At 42.5% G+C, this 24,116-nt stretch overlaps 2 protein-coding genes across 4 annotated transcripts in view; one reads left to right on the top strand and one right to left on the bottom strand.

Annotated features, from left to right (window-relative positions):
* Positions 1-2,214: 2,214 nt before the first annotated feature.
* tal1 (T-cell acute lymphocytic leukemia 1) lies at positions 2,215-8,449 on the bottom strand. Its single transcript, XM_027005421.2, has 4 exons — positions 8,364-8,449; positions 5,864-6,495; positions 5,277-5,368; positions 2,215-3,859 (listed from the first exon to the last, which is right to left on the bottom strand). The coding sequence occupies exons 2-4, from the start codon at positions 6,379-6,381 to the stop codon at positions 3,423-3,425; spliced, it is 1,047 nt and encodes a 348-aa protein (XP_026861222.2). The 5' UTR covers positions 6,382-6,495; positions 8,364-8,449; the 3' UTR covers positions 2,215-3,422.
* Positions 8,450-11,705: 3,256 nt separating this feature from the next.
* Positions 11,706-24,116, top strand: part of stx6 (syntaxin 6) — a 26,006-nt gene continuing 13,595 nt past the window's right edge. For 2 of the 3 annotated variants that reach the window (XR_003410329.2, XM_027005447.2), the window contains exon 1: positions 23,771-23,830. Coding sequence is in view for 2 of the 3 variants with exons in the window: in XM_027005447.2 (XP_026861248.1) it covers positions 23,784-23,830 (47 nt within the window). In the remaining variant the exon portion in view is untranslated. Of the gene's footprint in view, positions 11,722-23,770; positions 23,831-24,116 lie in introns of those variants that run through there. The other variant, XM_035523176.1, reaches the window with a different exon arrangement.

Here is a 24,116-nt window from a genome sequence, read left to right as displayed (position 1 = left end):
TGCCTTGCGTTATGTTTCTGGTGGGAAACAGGGAGGGAGAGGCTGTACTGCACTTAATTAAAAAGGGAAACACTGCTGTCAAACTCCACTCAAAGAGAGCTCGGACTGAAGCCATCGCACTGGCCCCTGTTTCACGAGCCAAGCAGTGGCAGGCAAGATGAATGGAGGCTTTTAATAGAATTAGATCGTGCTGAAAGTGCTTGGTGATGAGTTTAATCTGTAGTGAAATATCATCCCGCCATGTTTCATGTCTGTTTTAATATTCATCACTGAGATGAGAAATGATTGTCACAGAAGATTAAAAGAAAGTGAGAGGTATCACAAAGTCCTAGATCATATATAGCAAGCTGGTAATGATTAGTTTATGATTTATTAGAATATCACTGCTTCACAACAGTGATGTTGAGGCAGACAGAATTTAAGTTTAAAAATTCAGTTAAGATTGTGTACTTTTGTGTCTAGTGCAGTAAATGCTAACTAATCAGAAACATTTGTTTCAGTTGAAAATGCCCAAGCAGGTGAAAATGATGTTTGTTCTCAACAACGACCTTTTGCATCTCTTTAGTGAGTGCTCTTCAGCTCATGCTAAGACAACAGAACCTCCCTGTTATTAAAACAATCTGATAGCAGCCCAGGACCAGCCCAGGACCAGCCCAGGACCAGCTCTGGAGCAGCTCTGGAGCAGCTCAGCCCCTTTCTGAGCACATGCCAGGTGCCAAAGTCCAGCTCTCTCAGTCTACTCTGGGGACATGGAGGGTAAATCACATCTGTCTGACTTGGCACTACCTCCTTTACTGTTAAAGTGGAATTATAATCTCCTTGTGTAATTTAGCGTTGTTGTTAACAATAATAATTGTGGTTTGATGATGATGATGATGAGGATGATGATGATGATGATGATTATTATTATTATTATGTCAATTTTATTATTAATGTTAAATTATTTGTGGGTTTTTTTTAATTTAATGTTTGTTTTCTCCAATTTTATGATCCTTTGTGTCTGGGCTAGAAGATGGAGGGCATGAACAAGGTCAAGTGTGTGCGTGTGTGCATGCTTGTGTGTGTGTGTGTGCGCGTGCGTGCGTGCGTGCGTGCATGCGTGCGTGTGTGTTCGTTCCCAGTGATGTGTCTGGGAACTGTCCTTGGATGGCTTTTTCACACTCTCTCTTCAGTCCCTTGGGACCAGTAGACCTGCCAATGACTTTTTTCTATTCGCTTTGATGCTTATCACAATTTCGAATCCATACTCCTGCCACATAGACTCAAATAGTAATGGCCTGTCCTGACCCACATTTCCTCACTCCAGCTTTCTGGGTAGTAACACACTGCTAAATTGTTATTGATGCCATACTTTCTTGTCTTTTGTTTTCCTTCTTTTTGTTAACATTTGTCTCATTGGTGAGACTACAATCAATTTGTCATGAAACCTGTTGTGTAAAATTGTGCTTTTAATTGTTTATAAAGTGCTAAATTACATCATAGAAGCTAGGAGCACAAACATGTCAGTCAGTTGAGCATAACCATCACATGTTCATATATAGGCATTCATGACTGTTGAATTTATTTTAATACAGTGGGTTTTTAAAATATTTTTAGATTTCCACATGGTCAGTTCTGGTTATCCTGGTACCTGCTGCCTACAGATTTTGGAGAGCCGCACTACCAACATTATATGATCTATTTTGTCAAATATCAGATTAAACAATTATACTCCAAGTATTTGAACTATAAAACTCATTTTATTTCAATAATGCACTTCAATAGAAAACATGTAAATTAATCATTATAAAGGCATATAAAGATGATGTGGTATAAAGTAGTTGTGCAACTGAGAGTGTACTTCTCTGTGAGTGAGACTGTAGATCTTATGTTGAGGACAGTTCTAGGTCATTTGATCCCACTTGCTAAACATACACATTGCCGAGCACATGTACAGGCACACACACACATACACGCACAAGCTTCAGTATTCTGGATGGTTAGTTCATCTTAAGTGACATAATAGATAAATGTAATAAGTTGTAGCTCTTGTGAAAAGATTGATGGAAAAAGTGGCACTTTAGTGCATTTATCGTGCTAAATATCTTTTCTTTTATACTTCCAGCTGCTGAGTTCTGTGCCTGAAGGTAAGTGTGATGTAGAAATAAGTCTTATTTTTCAATCTACAGTCAAATACTGAGTCATAAGAAATATTTTCAAGTTTGTTCTTTTTTATTTCATTTTCTATAAAATTCTGTAAGATATAACATTGCATATATTTATAGATAGATTTTATTTTCACCTTTCTACTAAATATCACATTAAAATAACATTTGTTGTTGTCATTGTTTAATACACAAAAAAGAATGAAAGGTACCAAGACTGGTTACTCAATAGTCTGCTTAAAAAAGCAGATCAAATGGATCAAACACAGGTGGGACACTTACAGGGGAACTGAAGGAGGGAAGGACGGAAGGAAAGCGAGGAGATGATTACTGATTAACTCATTGTACCATAATCACAATGAACATGAACAGTACAAATTCATGGGGCTTTAGATACAGATGTACAGCATTATGTTATTCATTTATGTACACTTGGAGCGTCGCACCTGTACCTCTTACTGCTGCAACCCCCGTCCTTACAAGCTGTTAATGTGTGTAAGGGGGTGTGTGGGGGTGTGTGTAAGTGGGTGTGTGTGGGGGTGTGAGTTTTATCAAATAATGTAATAATCAAATGCCATTTACAAAATGGCAGATTTTTTTTTACAAATAGCATTCAGTTACTTGCTATTGTCAGTTCAGTCATTAACGTGGATAGGGCATAAACCTGTTATGTACAAAAAAGTGTCTTAACAGTCTCCAACTTCAATGAAACAACAATACCCTAGCTCATGTACTAGTCCACGTTCCCACTCTAATGTTTATACTCTTATGTTTGGCAGAGAAAGTAAGAATACTACTGTCCAAAATTCGACAGACCAATCTGCGATTGTTTAAATTCCTTACTGACCGAAGTTAGCAAAAGAGACTTCCACATCAGTTTGATTCAGCTGTCCAACAGCATGGTTTATTGGGTGTACCTGATGAAACGATGGGGATGAAAGGGTACCATTCTATAAATCTGGCCTCTCTGAACCTGCCTTCACTGTGTTAAGCCCTGCTGGCTTTGGATCCGTGTTCCCTTATCTGAATAACCGCAACAGCAAGGACCAAAATCTACCACAATGATTTCTCCTGTACCAGCTTTTACCCATAGGGGGCAGTGTCCAGAATTAGGAGTAACTCAACACACAAGGAAAGGGGGAAGAGAAAAAGTCATGTCTGCATATAGCATGAACATAAGCACAGGTCTATAGCCTCCCATGATGCACCGTGTCCGCCCAGGATCTGACGTTTGCCCCCGGCCCTGTTTGCTGAGTCTCCTTCTCCGTCTGCTCCCAGTCATCGCTGGTTACTTCCATCCAGAGGCACAGCGGAGTGGTGCAGCCCTCGGCCAGTGGGCCTGGACTCCACGGAGGAATCCTGCTCCTCGAGGAAGCTCTCCGGACTGCCTTCGCCATCCAGCAGGCTCCCGCAGCTCGAGTTGGGGCTCAGGACCTCCTGCAGCAGGTCGTCCCGCACCAGGCTGGCGTCCCTGCCCTCGCGGGCCCTGGACCCTGCCTCGCCACCCATCATGTCGTCCTGGTCGTTGAGCAGCTTGGCCAGGAAGTTGATGTACTTCATGGCCAGCCGGAGAATCTCATTCTTGCTCAGCTTCTTGTCGGGCGGGTGCGTGGGGATGAGTTTGCGTAGCTCGGCGAACGCGCCGTTCACGTTCTGCTGCCGCCAGCGCTCGCGGCTGTTCGTGAAGATCCGCCGCACAATCTTGGGCTGGGAGCCTAGAACCCAGAGAAGTGGAGTGAGTATGGGGCATGCGGACATGCCAGACACCGGCACAGAATCACTCACACACTTGACTTTTGCTCAGTTTGTGATAGCAAATTATTGGTTAGATTTACACAATTTCCTTTTAAAACTCCCTTCAAGTACACGACTTAAGGAATCCAGTACACTGGCTCAGCCATGCCCTTACCTCTCTTCTTTAGATTGTTCTTTTAAAGCATTAGTAACAAATCAGCATATTTACATGTCCTATCTGTGCATGGCTGACTGGCTTTACAGGACTTTGCTTGTGAATACACCTCTGGTAGCAACTCCCTTCCATCCTCGGTTCACTGATAGATAAGCCCTCTATCTCAACCTATTTAGCAAAGAATTAATTAACCTTTCTATTATCTGTGGCATTTTACATTCAATTATTCAAGCTCATTTCTCATTCTAGACAGCTCTTTTGGAACCGAACCGCTCTGTCTGGCATAACAGTTGCTTCTAATAACTTTGCGTGTAAGAGGCCCATCAGAATGAAGACGTATTGATCAGTTACAGAATAATGTTCCTTTCCATTAGAAAACTAAAACATAATGTCTAGTAAGACCGTACCCGTTGAGGTATCGTATTTGGCAGCATATTTTACACAAGTTGGATTTCCATACCGAAAACTTGACGGCTGTGTCTTCCCGTCATCCTCCTCTAGCACTTAGGCTGCTATTTGCATTTTTATGAGCGACTAGCAGCTATCTGCGCCGCTCACTCGCTACGCCTCTGGGTCTTGTCGCGCTAGCAGCGGCGCCTCCTCGTTCTCTTTTTTCAACTCCGTTCTGAATCTTTACTTCTCTTTGTCTCACACCAGCGTTTTGTGTTCAAGAAGACGTTATTTAACGTGGGTCTAAATTCTACATTTAAAGGGTGCATTTCACAGCTTTTTAAAAGAGATCAGAGTAACCTTTAATATAGCACTGTTTGAGATGCAAATTATTTTGTTTATTAGACTATATAACCCATTTTTAAACCAGCCTGTGATCAGATACCTTAAATGAAAAAATTCTACTGATTTTCGTTCGAAAAGTTGCCGAATTGGAAAAAAACGATTATGCTCAGAATGGTTGAGCCAGTACGTTAATGGTCATGATTAAAATTAATAATGACATATTTGTCACTGTTATTTATCAACGTTTGTATGATTTTATAGGCTGTTGCATAGGCTAATTATATTTTGCAAGTTTCATTTTGCCTTCTACTTAAAGCTGATGTCAAATAAAATACTCAAATAACAAATGGGACCTGTTCTACTTGCCGCTTGCGAGGGGATGTAAAAGACGGATGGAAATGAATTTGATGGAATTAAATGAAGAAGAGGCAAGAAGACATAGCCAAAGAGTGGCTTACCATACTTAGAAAGATCTAAAATAATCCTACCATCGCTGATTTCAAGTTCATATGGCGCAGGTCTGCGTTTCACCCGGTTGCTGGGGTACATTCCATACTGTTCGTGGTCTCCAGCAAAGCCACTGAAAGCGAGACGGGGGAAACGTTTCAAATAAATACCGCTATGATATCTCTGTAAAAACAAATATATCGGTTAATAACGCACATCTAAATAACGCATTAGCGAAAGAAGGAATATTATTTCTTGGATTGTTTTCAGCCACGCACGACGGTTATGCTATCACAGTGCTACTTAATTCAGTGTTGGGCAATAGGAAAAACATGTAGAAAATTGTTTTTCAAACATTATGTATCAAACAGGCTGTTCCGGTTCTTTTCAAAAATAAAAATACCCACCGGGTTAATATTAAGTATTACAACTTGTCACACAGTAGGCTAAGCTTGGATACAGTTGAAAGATAAATGTCTGTGGGAAAATAACGAAATTTGACTAATGTTCCTTGACTGAAATAAAATATTAAAAATAAATACTTGTACTACTTTGAGTAATAATGGCGTGGAAGCTCACGAATGCAAATATAAAAACAGAAATCTCCGCAAATCCAGTTCGGTCTCACCTGTTAATAGTGGCGAGCGGTTGCGCCATGTTGCTGTACAGCATCGCTCGAGCCGGCAGAGGCAAAGCGGGCGGACTCAACTGCACCATTCGAGTTTCGCTTAGCGGGTCCCTGGGAGGTAGCGGTAAAGGGATGGGTGGTCTGCACAGCTCGGTGGTCTGCACTTTGTGGCTGATGTCTGCCTTGAGCTCTCTGCCTTTTATATCTGCGCTCCCTCCTCTCCTGCCCAACTCGATTACTGGCACTTCCTTTTTTAGTTCGCTGGCGTGGTAAGCCGTTTCCTTGGTAACGCCATTAAGGATGATGGTCCCGTTGCAGTAGTCCTCGGGGAGATGCTCCCCTCTTCGCTTGCGCTCCATAGACTCCGACGTCGTCGTGCCTTCCTGTTTCCCGTGTGCCTCACCCTCCTCCACGGGGGTTAAAGTTGCGGAGGAAGCGGACGTCTTGTGTCCCGGCGACCCACACTCCTGCGTGCTCGGACTAACCTGAGGCTGCTCCGATTTCAGTTTTTCCATCATTCTTTACAGGTTAAGATTCAAGAGAAATTCAGCAGTGTTCAAAGTAAGGCAAGTGTAGTTAGATGCAATAATTCCAAGAGTCTCCCACGCCTCCGTCGATTTTCCTACTGTCACCTTAAAAAGAGAATGTTTTACGATCACTGCGAATGGCCAGTGTAAAAGAAACTGCAACAACAACAACATACCAGCCCCCCCGCCCCGAAAAAAACATCTTTCTCCTCAGGCTTAAAATACATATCAGCATTTGTACAGAATGCATCTCCTGTCCACTTTGCGCGCGTGACTGGAGCCCCCTATTTCACAGCATCGCACCAGTCACCAGACGAGCATGTGAGCTGCCACAAAGCCGTAGCAACTGTCGCCTACCTTGGCCTGTACGCTTATATTGTGTCCATGCCATTCGTTTGTCATCTATAAACGTTATAGCCTATATCAAGTAATATATTCATATTCTGGAGATTTACCTTATTTGAAACAGATATAGTTTTCAATAGTTTCTTTTTTACCAGAATTCTGCTACATATGTGCGCGAAACCAGCTGCATGAATAATTTTCTTGATACTTTTACTAACCAGCTAAGACCAATTCTCTCTCTTTTTTTCTTTGGTGTGACCTTGGCCTGCAATATCCATATTCTGGTCATAGCATCGGTGGACTTGATAAGCGTCACAAACCAGTGTCTCAGCTGGGAGCAAGCTTATCTTCTCCAAACATTGTTTCTTGGGTACAACAGAATATAATTTAAAACGCATAAGCATTTGCTTAGAGTGCACTTACAATAAAACTGTACTATAGACGGTTTGCACGCATATTAGCTTGTTATAATTGATATTGATACGTACAGTATCGTTTATAGATATATAACGTAGCCATTTAATAATTTGGGGTTTTTAAATGCACTATTCAATGGATTTGAAAAATTCCGTTGTAGGTGCTGTTGTTTTTCTTACAGCTATCTCGGTGAAAGGAAAGAGTACATATTCTCCCAACAGTTTCCAATTACACTTATTTATTTAAAATATAAGTATTACATTGGAAAAAAAAAATTAAGTAGTACTTTATTTAAAATATATACAATTAGGCAACTTGAGTATTACAGCTCTAATTTTCAGTAACACGCCATGGGTAAATAAATATTGCGTACATATATAATAACGGATTTATACTGAAAAGTTAATTGCTGTTCGATGTTCAAATTTGTTTTAAAAAATGCTTGATAATTTTAAAAATGCCAACACATGCTTGACAATTTAATAAAAATGTATCTATCTATATGCCTAATACACCTATTCGTCAGAAACATGTGTATCCACTTCTACAAACCGCATGTGTCCAATTTACATTTAAAAACTAATGAAGCGTGAAATTCTCACCATGGTTAGCCTGTTTGGGAAAGTATTTCGATCAGGTGGTCGCTTGTAGGCGGTTGTTTAACGGCCTTTCTTATATGCTGTCCCAAATATGGTTTAAAAAAAGAGTCACAAGCAGCACTCTGAATTTTAAACCCAATAATATGTTCCGCATTTCATATGATCAGGAGAAGGCATACCTTAATTTACGGGCTGCTCATTACAGAATGTATTTTCTAAGTTATTTTTAACCCAAATATGTATTTTACGTGACTGTTAGCTATAGCTCTGTTCTTTCGTAAAACGACCTAAATGAGCTTCAGCGGTGGGCCTTTGTTTTAAAAAAAATCACAGTGTTGTCGGTTGCATCGGATTTACTGCTTTTTTAAACTGAAAATGTATGTTTTGCAGCCTGAATAGTATTTGATGACGAAATTAAACGAATGACAAATCGATATCTGCTATTCCGAGGCAGAAGGGCCTAAGATTTTTCCAAAGCAATTTAAGAAAAATCAGAAACGAAAAGTCGAAAACAATAAAATAAAAACAAATGGACTGATCAAGGCCCCCAGAAAACGCCATAATATTATATCAGATCAAATTCAGCGCTGAAATAACTATGTTTTCTCTTACCGTCGTCGGGTTGTAGCCAATATTAGTATATATGTGGAGCCATTTTGTCGAGGGTCATCCATGTCTGAGGTTTTAGATGCACTGAAGTGCAGTGTGGAACTGGAAGTGAGGTCTATATAATTCCACATCACGTCCAGTACGCCGCTTAGTATGAGGAACGGAACACCAGAGCAATGTGGCCAGGCGAGATAAGAGCACAGTGGCGGGCACTTCGCAGTCGATAAGCCCCTAAACCCATTATTTATGAAATGATTCATTATTATTTTGCTTTTTTATCGAAGGCAAACGCGAAGAGAAAATATAGACTTATATTGTGAATGGATATGCATAGAAAATAACTCAGCGACGAATGAGGAGGAAAACCCGAATGTTTAAAATAGGTAGTCATGTAAAACTGCTTCAGGGCTCAATCAAAAATTAATTACGCGGCGCAAAGGAATAAATTTGAGTAGCCTAATGTCTGCTAGGATGTACGCTCGTACTATTAGCGTATGTTTGTTTTTTACACATTTCAATATTTTGGAATGGAACGATAAGCTTAAACTGAAATAAATTTAGCCCCTTCCCTCGCATGTAATACACTGTCATGTGCCTGCATGAAGGCATTTCCAAGACGAGAAATAGCCTCACATACGTCATACGTTATTAGTTCACTTTGACGATCCATTTGTGGTCCGTCTTACGCACAGACTAGTGTCCGTCTATGACTGTTTCACCAACCGCATTAATATTCCGCTGTTACACTTTAAGTGTGTCACTTTCTAAAATTTTCTTACGGAAAAATATCTTCCGTATTTACACAATGTGTAAATACTGGAATGTCAAAGTTCTTGTAAATACAAATTTTGTAACTATATATATATATAATTACAAAATTTGTAAAAATTGGTATTTACAAGAACTTTGACATTCCAGTATTTACACATTGTATACTTCCACAGCTTATTTCGGTCACAGATTTGATCGCATTTCCTTCCCAACAATTTGGTATTCTAATTAACCTGTAATTTTTTAATAAATGGTCCAAGTGGCGGCGCAGGATTTGACTGAAAAAAAGTAATGGTGATGATGATGATGATGATGATGATGATGATGATGATGATTCTGTAAAATCACCAGTGCTGAACTGCTGAATTGTTGTTTTTAGTCTACAGTGAGGACCATGATGCGTATGACGGTGATGATGAGGATAAGGATGAGGAAGAAGAGGTCGACCATTCGAGAAGTTTGTCATGTTGTTGCTTTATTCTTATTAGCATGAAAATGCCACTTCACATTATGACCCACATTATTGATTAGTATGTTGATAAATTGTTTTTACGAAGTGTAGCCATAAAGCAGCAAAAAGTTTGTAGTAAAACAACCGTTAGCTGTATAACTACCAAACCGCGAGCATATCTTCATGAATGAAATACACATAAATAAATAAGCGAGAAATCAGTTCGGTTATCTGAGCGCCTTTGATCTCATGCCTTTGTTAGTTCATTGCAGCGGATTTGAGTAATTTTGGATGGATGCCCAGGGAGATTCGGCAGAATTTGGTGTGAACCTCTGAGGACCGGCTTGCGAAGCGCGATAAGACGGTATCAGTGCACCAGCGACCTCGGGTTCATCCATCAGACGAAGTGTGAGAGCCACCGCCATTTGAGACTCCGTGAGAGATCGAGACCTGGAGATGTAGGTACTAACGCCTTCGGCAAGCCACCGGCACTGGGGCAGCTCCGCTTGCCATCTGTACGCTCCACCTGATACACACCTACGTTCTGTGACTAGAAAATGTGTAACATATCCGACATTAAAATAAGACAACTTTTACTCCTGGTATTTAAACCGATGTGAAGAAGAGTCTTTCGAAGTGTCCATATTTCAAAAACAAGACCTGCTTTCTAGGTCCATCTAGGCAACCCTACATGGTGAACACTGACCATGTTCGTTAGCAGCGCGTTTTGGAGGTCGTGAACAGCAGGCACAGCTTTGTGTGCATCAGAAACGGTGCATTCGACGGGAGACGAAGGCCCTGCAAACGACACATTTCCTCGAGAGGCATCTCTGTCACGACACCTCGACACTTTTTCGTGCAAACGGTGCGCTGCGGAAGATCGCGGATAACCACTTCTCCGACGTGTAACACTTATTCCTGCAGTTTTTCATATAATTACAATCTTTTTCAGCTTCACGCCACCTCAAAAAGTTTCCGATTTATCAAAACAAGCGACAAGACTTTCTTTCGTTTTAAGCCTATATTTTAATTTTGCTAGTAGCTACAGAGGAACATTGCAGAGAGACCGGCGACAGAAAGCCTTCAGAAGCTGTCACGACTCCTGCGCTGTCTGGGGGCTTTAATGGTCACGACCACCCAACATAAGGCGTTAACGAGGCCGCGGTTTAAGTGAGTTCTCTGTGAACGGAATAGCTACATTTATCACAGCTGACATATTTACGCACCACTAGACAAGCTCTACAGGTTCAATAAAACCTGTGTGGCGACAAAATGACCTTTTTTTAAAAAAAAAAAGAACAAATAGACTAATCGTAGGTTAATTGCACCGAGGATACATTATTTACCAAACATACAGTGGAGATAAAATTCAGAACGGAAACTATAGTTGTTTGGGCCTATCGAATAGTTTGATAAACTAAAATTGCAACATTACAACCCAGTTCTATTTTGGTGCGTCAAATGTAATTATTTGAAAATTGTCTTTTTAAGTGCTTTAAGTTTTAAAATATATTGTCTCTTTAATCCACGAAAACCTGTTAAAATCGCCTAATTAACCTGTTTTAGGTAGTATTCCCATGTCACATTGTTTGATTTCTTCATGAAATTCTTGTTACACGCGTCTTCTACCTTGCGACCACGCAAGCTTCATGGTAAATTACAAACGATTCAGTATGTTCTATTCAATAGGGATGAGAGTTTACCTGCTAAACATGTCTGTCTGTCGTTGAGCTGTTAGCTGCCTGTATTACTAGTTTAGCTTTCACCATCTAACGAGGTAGCTGGTACAACACATTTTAACTAGGTATTAGCGTTAAGACACCACAGTCTACAATTCAGTAACACACACACACACTATACACTATAATGTGTGGGTGTGTGTGTTAGAGTTGGCATTATTATTATATATACTAAAGCTAAGGTTAACCACTGAGGTAAATGTGTAATTTATAGTAAGTTTTGTGAAAAAATGTCAGTTTTGTGCAGGTTGGAAGCGTTTTTGCCATAAGAAGATCCAGCCAGTTGGAGTCTCTGCCCGCAGGCTGACGGCAACATGAATGCATTGGAGGTCAAGTGCAGGGATGCTCTAACCCTCCTCCACCACGTCAGCAAAAAAATGTAAACAGCAAAATAATGACGGTAGGTAAAACTAACTCATACTATATGTTCTCATGACAGGATGTGAGAAATTAAAGTAAATACCTGAATTCTTGCCCTCTGTAGTGAGGAGGCCTGTTGGCTCTGTGTTGCTGTGTGGTGCATTCTCACATCTTCCAGAGCTCCCACGGTGTGTAACATCTCCCAGAGCTCCCACAGTGTGGTTCAAGAATTCAGGATTTTCCTTTAATTTGTCACCCATCTGTAGTGGTCATATGGCATGGCTTTTTGGCTGAACAGGTTTTGTTTTTTTGTCTGCCACCCTGCCAATAATAATAATACATGGAAAATAAGACAATAATAATAATAATAATAATAAGAAGAAGAAGAATAATACATTGTAAATGGTGTGTGTGTGTGTGTGTGTGTGTGTGTGTGTGCATGTGGAAGTTCAAGAATGTATTGTGTTGTGTTGTGATTTTATTTATAAATTATGAGCTATGGTTCTTTAGATCTAATCTGGTTGTGCTTGGTTGTTACGATACTTGTTCTGATCATTTTAAGTGTAGGTGGTTAAGTGATCATTTTAAGTGTAGGTGCCCAAGTTAAATTGTGTTGTGGGGTTTTGTTTTTGAGGGATGCAGATAATTGTTCTACTGATATATGATCTATGTTACGTTACATAACATTACGTTTTTACAATGTGTGGTGCTGAGAAGATTTTTTGCTTTCCAATTCATGAGGATGGTTTCCTTGACGATGATTACTGCACATAAATATATAAAGTGTTCTAATATTTTAATTAAGTCAGTTAATAATTGATGTGTGTTCAAGTAAACAGATTGATGGAAATAGGGCAATAGCAGGATGTGTAAGTATTTGGACATATGTGGACAGTAAAGTGAAGCTGCTTTATTCAGCTTTGCATGTTATATCTGCTGATTTTGCTGTCCAAACTTTTTATTTGATCTTAAGGGGCTGTGGTCAACAAATTACAAATAATTATTCCATGATGTGTATCCTGTTTCTTGCACAAGGCTGTACAGCCTACAGCACACAAGGTGTGACTGGTGAGTACAAAGCCTGCTGAACAAAGAATTACGCATGAATGGGTGACATGTACTTGGCCATTTGTGTTGAGTATGCTCCCTAGATCCCGTGCGTAACATAGTGCAAATAGTTTACTGAACAGCGACCTCAGCAAACGCTCACAGAATAAAGTACCCCAACAGACGTTGAAATGCCCACCTGTACAGGCGAAGCAATCACCACTAGAGGGCAGTAAAGACTTGAACTAGCGCAGGCTGTATTGGCGCAAGTCCAGTTCAATAGTAATATTTTCCATAAGTATGAAATTAAAAAGGATACAGCTCATTACTTCTGTAGGCTTTGCACGTGCACGGCATGTACAAAAAGTAATATAATATATAAATAAAATATGCAATCTAAAATAGGCTTGTATACCCAGATTATGCACCTACTGAAATTAGAACCTTTACAAGCATATTGTAGGACTGGGGCCAATTAGCCTTAGTGAAGTAAGTAATCACATGGTTATTATAATAATTTAAATAACCCATATCAGGATTATTATATTTTGTTCATCTCTGGGTACACCCATATTACTGAGTTTACTGTCATTTTGGTTTGAGCAATACCTGTTGTGAGATTATGTGACTTCAGATTTATTTAAAATGGCATTAATTTCTTATTTCCTCTGGTTATTGATTGTGCACGCATACTGTTACTTAGCACAACTGTATCGGGCCAGTTTTAGTAGTGCTTGGAAGTGTGCACTAGATGGCAATATAATCCAACTCTCCTCCGTCTGAATTTACATAAAGGATTGCAGAGTAAGAGTGCCTTTCTTGGATCAGATCTCTCTATCTATTGATCTCCATAACAATAGCAAAACGAACTTAGGACCATCCCTGATCTTCTGAAGTGATTCATAAGTATGACTTTGGTCCCCTCGTCTTTCCCAGTCCCTAGAAGGTCATGCTAGTTGTCTGTCCTTGGGGGGAGGGGGATGCTATGGAAGATTTCTGGAAAGTTGTTTTCACGTGGAAGAAATTCTTTCCACTTAAAGTAGACCAGCCAGTCCCTCCACTGTGACACTTGTTCATTCACTCACACCAACACTAACACTCATTCTCTCACTCGCTCTCCAACCTCAGTATTCAGTCATTGGCAGTCACATTCGTATATCACCTACCTCATTACACAGAGCAAGGTCAAGCCAGACCACACCAGAAACATATTACTACACTTCATCTCCAACTGTGACAGGCTACTTATTGGGCTTCTAGTATGTCTGGCCTGACTTCGAGTCTAGTAAGAAGCCATGTTCCTGTGTTCCCTTCAGTAGGTATCACAGCGCTGAGACTGTCTTAGCTTGTGGACCTAGCACACTGGTGCAGTGAGCAGCAGAGTAGCCAGAGAAGCCTACAACAGGCATGGTGCAAAAGTGAGAAGAGTGCTGAAATAACACCGTGTGTCCTACATAAACAGCAGCGAATGGGGTCAGTGTAAAGTTCTTACATTCTGTTATTTTAAGAACCTGCTTGGTCGGTAGTGCATAGCACTTTAGTAGTAGGCTGTTGTAATCAGCTCCAGGTGGGGATTAAAGCTTTGTCTGTGAACTTGTGCGTAAGAGTGTACATTGTTTCATTTTTTAGAGGGTACCTGTGACGGATGGCAACTTAGTGAGCTAGTCAAACCTTTATTTGGGAGAAGCAATTATCCGCTTGGCTAGGAGAAGTAATTATTCTCTGGCTGATGTGATATGGTGAGTGCAAAAATAATAACAATAATAAAAAAGAAAGAAACCTGCATGTGGTGTACACAAGCTCAGGCTCCATTATAAGGAGGCTCTTCAGGTGTGCATGAGCTGGCCTCAGTGAGAATGAGAGAGAGGCCAAGGGATGAAAAGAAAAGCAGATTGAGTAGGTGTGTGTAGCAGGCTGCAGATGTCTCCCCCCCCCCCCCCCCCCCCCACCCCCAACTTTTTGGTCTCTCTCATTTCTCTTAGTTTCTCATCTCTCCAGGTTAGAAGTGTGAGTCATCCTCATCACAGCAGACAGTTAAGCCAGCTCCTCTTCATCTCTATAAATACATGGCCCATGCTATATTTGGTGTGGAGGGGGTGCTGTAGCTCAGTGTTACCACACTAGTGTGTGCAAACCTCTCACCTATCCATGCTGCTGCCTGAATCATCAGCCAGGTCACAGTGGTTTGCGCATGCCTCCTACGTGTCTTATCAGGAATTAATATATATATATATATATATATATATATATATATATATATTACACACACACATACACACACACGCACACACACACACTTTTATTATTTTGTAAAGGCCTGGCTGAAATGACTTCATGTGTGGGGGTGGCCAGTGTCTGTCACCTTGCTTTATATTCATGGCTGATCTCTCATATTAGCATCCTAACAGCCAGATAGTTCCAGATTATGTTGTGGCTGGAGGCATAATGAAATGGTGTGTTTGAAGCTTGTGTGTGAGTGTCTTTGCCTGTGTGCCTGAGTGTGTCTGTGTGTGTCTGTGTGTGCGTGTGCGTGTGCGTGTGCGTGTGTATGTATGTACGTCACCTCTTGTTTTGAACTCTGACCCCATAGCTCCTGGCGAGTATGTCTGATGGGGGCAGGTTGGGGGAGGGGCATTGTCTGTCAGACACCACCGTCTGAGAGAAGATGGATCTGAGGAGACCTTGTTTTGACAATCTTGTAGCTACCCTACTGAAGGAAATCTTTCTGTACACACACCACACAAACACACACACACACGCACACGCACTCTTTCTCCCTATTTGATTCTAATGGTGTGAAGTGTTTTTACCTGACATACATGCTAACAGACTAAGCACTAAATGCTATCATTATCGTGCTAATAACACATGAGGTCATAATAGAGGTATTCGTAGTATCTCTACACCTTTTGAACTACTGGAAAAAATGAAAAGACAGTCATAGAGATCTTCTAAGGCCACTGATAAAAATGCATTTATGTTGTCCATGTTAAGATGTGGGGTGAACTAGGGGATCTGCGCAGGTCATTCTCAGCAGGTCATTTCTAGCACCGAAGCCGTCATCGTCGTCAGTGAGAGTGTCTGTCTGCTGATAGGTGAAAACAGATTATGAACCATATGTGTTTTATACTTTGCCCCTCCATCACCGACCGGCTTTGAACAATGGGGCAGCTTGCTTGCAGGAGGTTGGCCTCTTTGCCCCAGGGGTGTTTGTGGGGGTTGGGGAAAGCTGTCGAGGGTATGAAAAGGACAGCAGGGGTTGGGGAGGGTGGCCATGCTGTTTGTGTATTGTGTTGTGGCGGAGGTGGTGTGTGACGAGACAAAAAAGACAGCACTAGCAGCCCTGAGGGGGCATGGGGGGTTGCCACAGTTCCTCTAGCAGGAATGTGTTTACCACACACACACACACACACACACACACACCCAATTCCCTGACCTCCATCATAGTTCCCAGGGTGGATCCTGGTCTGCTAAAATGGTTCACTTTGTCTTAAGCCTTTTGTCACTTTACTCAGCTTTTGACTCCTTGATCAGTTTCAGGCCTTAGAGTTCTAAAGCTTCAGGGTATTAAAGCCTAACAGTAATGCAGCTGGGCTGTTCCTCGATGGAGATCTGACATACATCTGCTGCCCATCACAGTGGATTAACATGTATCCCACAGCAGTCAGAAGTCTAACTGCTTCAGGTTTCCTATATTCTGTTGTTTGATTTCTCTGCAGGATCTTGACAGGCAGAAAAGGCATCTTTAGACTGATTTTCTCATGTGACTCTTCTGTTGCCTCCTGGGTGAAATTAATCAGATAAATTTCAGAGGGAGGGAGGGAGGGAGGGAGAGAGAGAGAGAGAGAGACTAATATACCAGAACCCTGGGGGTTTGCTCTGGGTGTTCAGAGGTAACTGAAATAAAAACACATAGCAGCCCTACCCCTAGGCCCCAGACACGCGCACTCTGCCTGCAGCTCCTGGTGTAATTACACTGTTTGGGTTGTTAATGCCACTTTCCTCACAAATGAATACAAACAAAGTTCACGCAACCCATCTCGTCTGTCATGTTTGTCGTTTTTCCTGCTGCTTTCCCTTGTCCCAGGAGAACGGTGGTGGTTAATGTCTCACACACACATTTCGAAAGGGCACAGGACATACCATGGCTCCCTTATATGGGTCATATGGGCACCAAATTATTCAACTTTCATTTTATTTTATTTGTCCTACTAGCAATATATAGCAATATAATATTTTTTTAAATTTTATGTACCTTCGTTTATTTCACAAAAATTGATAAACTCAGTGCTCCTTTGCGATAAGTAGTTTCTGTTTTATATTCCTATTTTCAGAAAGGTTGTAAGAATGTTTCTTGTCTTCTTCTCTTGTCTTTCACAGTCACACAGTGATTTTGAAGTCATTTTGTGTACCTCAGTGTAGTTGTATGTAAACATTTATATTTGTTGACAAATCTTTGTAGAGGCCACACAGGTTTTGGGGTCATTAAAGGTTTTGATGTAATGTAAACACAGCAGTTAGAGACAAATATGAAATGGGCCAACATGTCTTTAACCCTTTTTCATCATGATGGAAGATGAACATCACTTTGAAGTGCTAAAGGCAGAGATGGTGCTAAACTAAAGTTGTGTCTACAGTTATAATAATGACAGGAATCAGACTAAATGAACTCAAGCAGTTGTTATTTGCCGCTGGTATTTCTCTGCCACTCGTGGCTGAGTTTTTTTGCACTCACAGGGAGTGAAGGAAGTGGAAGACGGTGGCTTTCGCTGTGGTTTTCAAAGTGAAACCTGCCTTCTGCCTTCCCCTGTAGAAGGTGACAGAGTGAGCCGGAGACGAGCGTTCCTCGCTGAACGAGTGGAACTGAGTGGAGACTCACATGGCATCTGACTCCCCGCGTGTCAGTGCCACCAAACCTGAGGGGTTTTGGCTAAGCATTGTGGTGTCGTGTCATCAAAGTGACACTTTACCACTTTACTCGTTATTGTGGAAGACAGGAAAACAGACTGCTTGATATCAGCCTATTACATCAGCTACCCAGTGGCCAACTGGGTGAAGATTATGCATTGTAGCAAATAATAGTAAAAATAGAAGATATGATTTTGATTGTGTTGAAGTTATTTGGTGGGACCAGAGAAGAATTCCTATGGACTACAGATATTTATTTCATACATATGAATGAAATAGCCTTGCTGTTCCTTGTACTGTTTGATCCTTTATTGCTTCTCTACTATGTACATGAATAGCAGCTGTCACTCCCTCTCTCTCTCTCTCACTCTCTCTCTCTCTCTCTCTCTCTCTCTCTCTCTCTCTCTCTCTCTCTCTCTCACACTCACACACACACACACACACACACACACACACACACACACACACACACACACACACACACACACACACACACACACACACACACACACAGAGCTCTGAACAGAGCAAGATAAACATACTCAGCTGTTGGACATTTAGAATTATAGCACCTACGACACACCTACACACACATACACAAACATATACACATGCACACACACATACACAAACATATACACATGCATACACACTAGGCTTCTTCTGGTCTGGTTATATAATTTCAATAGTAGCTAATATAGGACACACTGTCCCAGGTGCTCATATGTGACCTACACACCAACTGAGATATAAAAAGATCCAGAGACAGAGAGAGTGTGAGAATGAGAGAGAGGGAGAGTGAAAACAGGAAGTGTAATGGCGTGGTGAAGATGACAGCAGAGGCTGATTGAACAGAGAAGTGAGAGAGTGTGCCTAGATAGAAAGAAAGAGAGCAAGAATAAAGAAGGAATGAAAAACATGACAGGGTGATGAAGAGGATACGAGAGTGTGACTAAACAGAAAAAGGGGTGAAGAGAAAGGGAGGTGTGTGTGTGTGTGTGTGTGTGTGTGTGTGTGTGTGTGTTGGTGGGGGAGGGATACAAGCAAAGGAACTGTGTTGTCTGTGTGCATAAGTGTGTGTGTGGGTGTATGAATGATGAATAGAGTCTTGAGGAAGTGAGGGATTACACACAGCAGTGGTGGAAGAAACCCTACACAGCCAAAGAGAGAGTGAGAGTGTTGAGCACACCAGAGAGTGAGTGAGTGAGTGAGTGTGTCAAGCACACCAGAGAAAGGGTGAGTGAGAGTGTCGAGCACACCAGAGAGTGAGTAAGTGAGTGAGAGTGTCGAGCTCACCAGAGAGAGGGTGAGTTGAGAGTGTCGAGCACAAGAGAGAGTGAGTGAGTGAGTGTCACACGCACACCCACACACTCACACACATCTCTGTTCACTCTCTGCCTCCTTATCATGGGCCTGTGAGAATCATTGTTTCAGATGCTTTGTCTCGTTATCTCTCTTGCTGCTACAGGCTCAGTCTAGGAGGAAAAGCTTCCTGGTGTGAATGGTCTGGGCATCTTAGTCTGCCATATCCGACGGCTGCCACAATAGTATATTAGCCACGTGCCCTGATTTTAGGGGGTGTGTACATGTAGTGCTTTTTGACATTTTCAGGAGTTTGTGGCTACTTGTGTGCTTGTTGACCAGTCAGTCTGTGTAGTACATGTTGCCATTTTGTCAGGGCAAAGACAAGCACACATTTCTACATACACACGCATCTCCAAACTGACACTGAGACCTAAAACTCAAGAAGCAGTGCCTACAGGCTGCGTAAGATGTACAGTAACCGTACAACACTGGCCTCCGCTTCCTTTCTCATTCACACAGTCAACACACTCCAATCACCCCGTCGGGTCTGCACATGCGCAAGCCTCTAAGGCAAACAAACGAGTGAGGAAGGCACCATCATGAGCCCCGCTGCCAACGTCCCACAGCCGCACACACGTGTTCCCTGCCCCCACACAGCCAGCGCCCACCCACCCAACAGTCACGCTGCGAGAGCATCTGTCACCTTCCACCGAGCCGTCCGCTGTCCGCCACCCCAAAGACCCCCCCCGGCTCCTTTTGTCTCCTTTCCTGGATCTGACCCGCTCACACACCCAAGTTCCCTCCCTCCTACAGTGTGTACCGCCCGTACACCCCTCTGGAAGTGCCACTCCACCTCCTACCGCTGCCGCTGCACCATCACAGATGGCTACCTTCCAGACATCTGAGCCCTGGCGTGTCTCCACAGCCCTCGGGAGATCAGTGTGGAGCTGCTCTGCAGACCCCCGCTGGTCTACAGCGTCACGGGCCACCGCTGTGTGGTCCAGGGATCTCCTAACTCGTCACCCTGCCCTCACCTTGCCAAGTCACCATCCTGCCTCCTGAAATCTGCCAGCCTCTTTAAGCATCTGCTGGCCAGGCACGGTGCCGGCGCTGGCAAGTGCATGGCGACAGTGTGCTGTCTGCCCATCACTGGTGACCCTGGTGAGTCTGCGGAGAACAACTTCAGAGGGGGTCAAAGGCAAGGCAGGAGTTAGAATGAACATAATAGCATACACCTTTGTACAGGACGTTCAGAGGCACAACTGAGCACACACAAATGCACCACATACACTTGAAATAACATTATCTCAGTCTGCTGCCCACTGACAGTTTGGCCTGGGCCGTTAACTGGGCGGTTTGGTTTGGCGTTACTGTCTGACAATCAATATAAACAGGAGTGGATGAGATAAGGTTGTGCTTGTCTGCTACAGGAGAGTGAAGACATCCTCAGCCTTGACTTCCCTCAGGAGAGAAAGCAACGTCTATGCTCACAGTGTTTGAATTTTGACCTATTTTTAAATGCTGAATTCTACTGCTGTCCCATAAAAACCCTCCACATCCATAATGTCCGACCCCTTGGAATGACGAGGCATTGATCTTGTTGCTTTTGTGTCAGCCACTTTCTGGAGGCAAGAGAGTTTCCTTAATGCAAGATTGTTTAAATTCCCCAATCACACAGAAATAAAAACGTCTTTCATCCCTGTCATTCCTCACAGCATATGGGCCAGTACAAACTTGCCCTAATGCGTTGCTGCTGTGTGAGTGACACAACGTATCCTTTGTGCTTCGCCTGTGTGTACATATATACAACTTTGCCAAGTGTAAACGATTTACTGGAATAATCATTACACCTAATAAACTGAATAAACTGAAGCATTCCATTTTCACATGATTTGGCTTCATGAAAGCAAGAAAGAGCATAATTTCATGATGTGATTCGTAAGCAAACACAACTGTCCTGTGTTTTTGTGGTAACCTGATTGGGAATGCTGGGATTCCAGTTGGATCACTGGTAGTGGAGTTCCAGGCACTGTCGGGCTGATTGTTATGGCAGCTGCCTTGCGTAACCAAGCCATTTGCACTGTGCTGTACGATACTTGTTTTGTCTCCTAGTAACACGAGTGCACAAAAACACTCTGCTCTCCTGTGTCAGATCAGCAATTCCACCCATGTGAAACAAATTCAGTCACTTAAAGTGTATAAACAAAAGTTATATTTTAAAGAGAATGCAGATTTTAAATTATGTTTTAAAAATGTATCTTATTATACAGAGGCTTTCAGTTTTTAGCTGGGTGCTTGGAACTGTCTAATTCAGTCACTTTGATAAACACAGAGAGTGCTTCACACTCCAAAGGTCAAATGTGTCACTCTGAGTGGATTTTCTTTTACATTTACAGTGACCCATCACGAACACACACACTGACACAGCATGTGATGCAACTTGCTGCCTCTGAGACTTTCCCCTTGCATAGTTCTCTGCTTCTGAACTTAACTTTAAACCTATTGAAAAAGTAGCACAACCCAACCAAAGTCCCTGTGTGCATAAGGGACTTCCTCTGTTTCTGTTTCACTGTTCATAAATAGAGTTTCTGGGGTTTTCTGTTGCTCAGGCTGATACTTAGCAGAGTGGGAAAGTTTGGACTAATTAGGCAAAATCTTTTGTTGTATTTGCATTCGCACAACATTGTGAATTTGCTGAGCAGGGACCAAACCCTCTAAAAGTACTGTAAGTGCATGGGCTCTTAGTGGAAGGCTCTGATCACCTGGACAGAAGTGGTGGTCCATGTCACATGTATGTATGTGTATGACTGAAACGGAGAAATTAAACTGGCTGAGCACTTCCTTCTCTTGAACATAATGCTGTTCCTCTTACCATCCTGGCAAGCGACCTTCTGCACTCCAAACAGTGCACTGTAAACTCAGAACATGAGCCAAGTGCAGCAGACATTTGTCTATCAAGGACCATCTGTCTCGTCCTTTGGCAATGTGCCCTATTTTCACATGTCTAGGCTTGCAATAGTACACACGCACACACACTCATCCCTCCCCACCCTAGACACACTCCCACTGGTCAGGTAAGAAACCATCCTGATGCTAGTTTCAGTTTGAAGTTGAGAATTTGAGTGAGGGCATTTCACCCTCTTTATTTGCCCCAGGTGGGAAACCTTCATGCACCAGTTAAACACAAGGTTTGATTCTTGTCTGTATTCATATCTGTTCTACGAGTGGTTTGCTCCTGTCTAGAATACCCCCCCCCCCCTATTTCAGGAAGCCTGCTACTGATCCCATGCTGGCATTTTTCCCAGGATACCCCTCCGCCCTGACACCCATCTCCTTTTCTACTCCGCCCTCCCCCACGTCTCCTCAACCCTGCGGCCCTCCCCCACACGTCTCTTCCTCCTGTCCTCTGCCAGTTCCCAAGACAAACAAAGACTGTAGTTTGTCTGGGCTCCAGCGAGGGTCGGATGGAATGAATGGTGGGCCAAAGCAGGGGCTTCCTTTCTCTCTCTCAGTCTTGCTCTCATTCTTTAAAAAATCACTGCACTGTTGTCTTTTTGTTTCTCGGGTTGTGTGCGGTGTGGTCTGGGGCGCTACAAGGGTGTATGTCTGCAGTACCTATCTGCCAATTTATAAAAGAAGTTGCACCTCTTGAAAACATTTGCTTTTTATATCTCAGGTATTCTTTTTTAAAGCCTGAATATTTATTATCTCGCATGCAGGAAATTCAGCAGGTCATGCGTCATCATCTCAGAGATGATTAATCTAAGATAACGGCTCCATCCATATCCCAAATATGTAAAGATTTAAAGAGCACACAGCACATGGGCTGTCAGATTAATATGTGGCATTTTCCAGGCATGAGAGATCCACTGGGAGAAAGCGCGCTTGATCCTTGGTGGATAGCAGATGGTTTGCTTGCTCGCATTTTAAAGGCTTTCATCCAGTTTGGTAACGTCTGCAGCGGCGGAGCTGATTTGAGCAGACAATGACTCCATTAAGCACAGTGTAAATGTACGGACTTTTTCCCTCCTGCTGGTTTGTGTGGCCAGAGTAGATTTATTCACACACTCCTCCCCCTTCTTCTGTCACATGCCTTTAGACTTCAGGCTGCTTATTGAAACAAAGCACTCAGTTGTGGGCTGCACTGGCCGTTCCTCCTCCAACTCGGCACAGTGCTTTGTGTACTGCAATAAATACGAGGGAGATGGCCAGACGAATCACGATGATTCTGTGCCTCTTGCATAACCGTTTCATTCAACTACACAGGGTTAACTGATTGATGAGATAAATGATTAACTGCTCAATAGGTCACTGCAACTGAGATTCTGGCATGAAGATATCCATCTTGTTGAATAAGTGGAGAGGAGCAGAGATGTTTCTTTACTTTGCTTTTTCTCCGAACAAAGGCTCCTTTAGAGCAAATCTTGTCTCGACATGTTTCCACGCGAATGTTTTCTTTGGACTGCTCCCAGCTCCTCCTGCGGAAGGAGGGCAGCAGTGACCACATAAAAAAGACACACCGGAGCTCTTAGCTTGTAATAAATCATTCATAGTGCCAAAAATAGACCAGTGCATTCTACAGTTCTTGTCTTAATCTGCTAGTAAATATTTTATTATAGAGTACCATTTAGGTTCAAGGGAATTTTGTACAACACAATTTAGTTTGTTTTTAAGCCTTTGAAGGCATTGCAAGAATAGTTGTAAGTGTGGTTTAAATCAGATGAACATTCCTCCTCTCTGACCCAACATTCCAGACCCACATGTGCTCCTGCCGTAGAGAGCGGCAGGAAACGCTTTCGCAATCACACTTTTTTCTCTCTTCCTTCCAGGAATGAAGAATGCATGAGAAGGGGTGCAGGAGCCAGAGAGAAAGTCTGGCGAAGAACCAGGTAAGACCAACGGCTGTATATGTTTAGCCTAACGCAGGCGTGTACTCACACGTACCTGCCCCTCGCTCATTCCAGAGCACAGCATTGAGAGAAAGGCAACCCACTGTGGCCACATCACGATTAGTCATGAATTACAGCCCTGACATGTCAGAGTAGCTTACAAGTTCCCATGCAAATATTACAGTCGCTGACGCATGACGTCACCTCTGAAACTGCAGTGGTGGGTGGTGGTTAGCCAACAGGGGGGGGGGACTGACCCACATTCCATGGGACAAGGACCACAGCA

The sequence above is a fragment of the Electrophorus electricus genome, chromosome 26, assembly GCF_013358815.1.
Source record: "Electrophorus electricus isolate fEleEle1 chromosome 26, fEleEle1.pri, whole genome shotgun sequence".
In the NCBI taxonomy this organism is placed as follows: domain Eukaryota; kingdom Metazoa; phylum Chordata; class Actinopteri; order Gymnotiformes; family Gymnotidae; genus Electrophorus; species Electrophorus electricus.
The sequence above is the reverse complement of the archived record's forward strand: the minus strand, read 5'-3'. Positions and strand labels throughout refer to the sequence as shown.

Excerpts from the sequence above, each read along its gene's own strand:
- tal1 (XM_027005421.2), bottom strand. The coding sequence starts at position 6,381 with ATGATGGAAAAACTGAAATCGGAGCAGCCTCAGGTTAGTCCGAGCACG. Across the intron at positions 5,369-5,863 it reads CCGCTCGCCACTATTAACAG|TGGCTTTGCTGGAGACCACG; the intron begins GTGAGACCGAAC and ends TCTCGCTTTCAG. Across the intron at positions 3,860-5,276 it reads TGAACTTGAAATCAGCGATG|GCTCCCAGCCCAAGATTGTG; the intron begins GTAGGATTATTT and ends TCTGGGTTCTAG.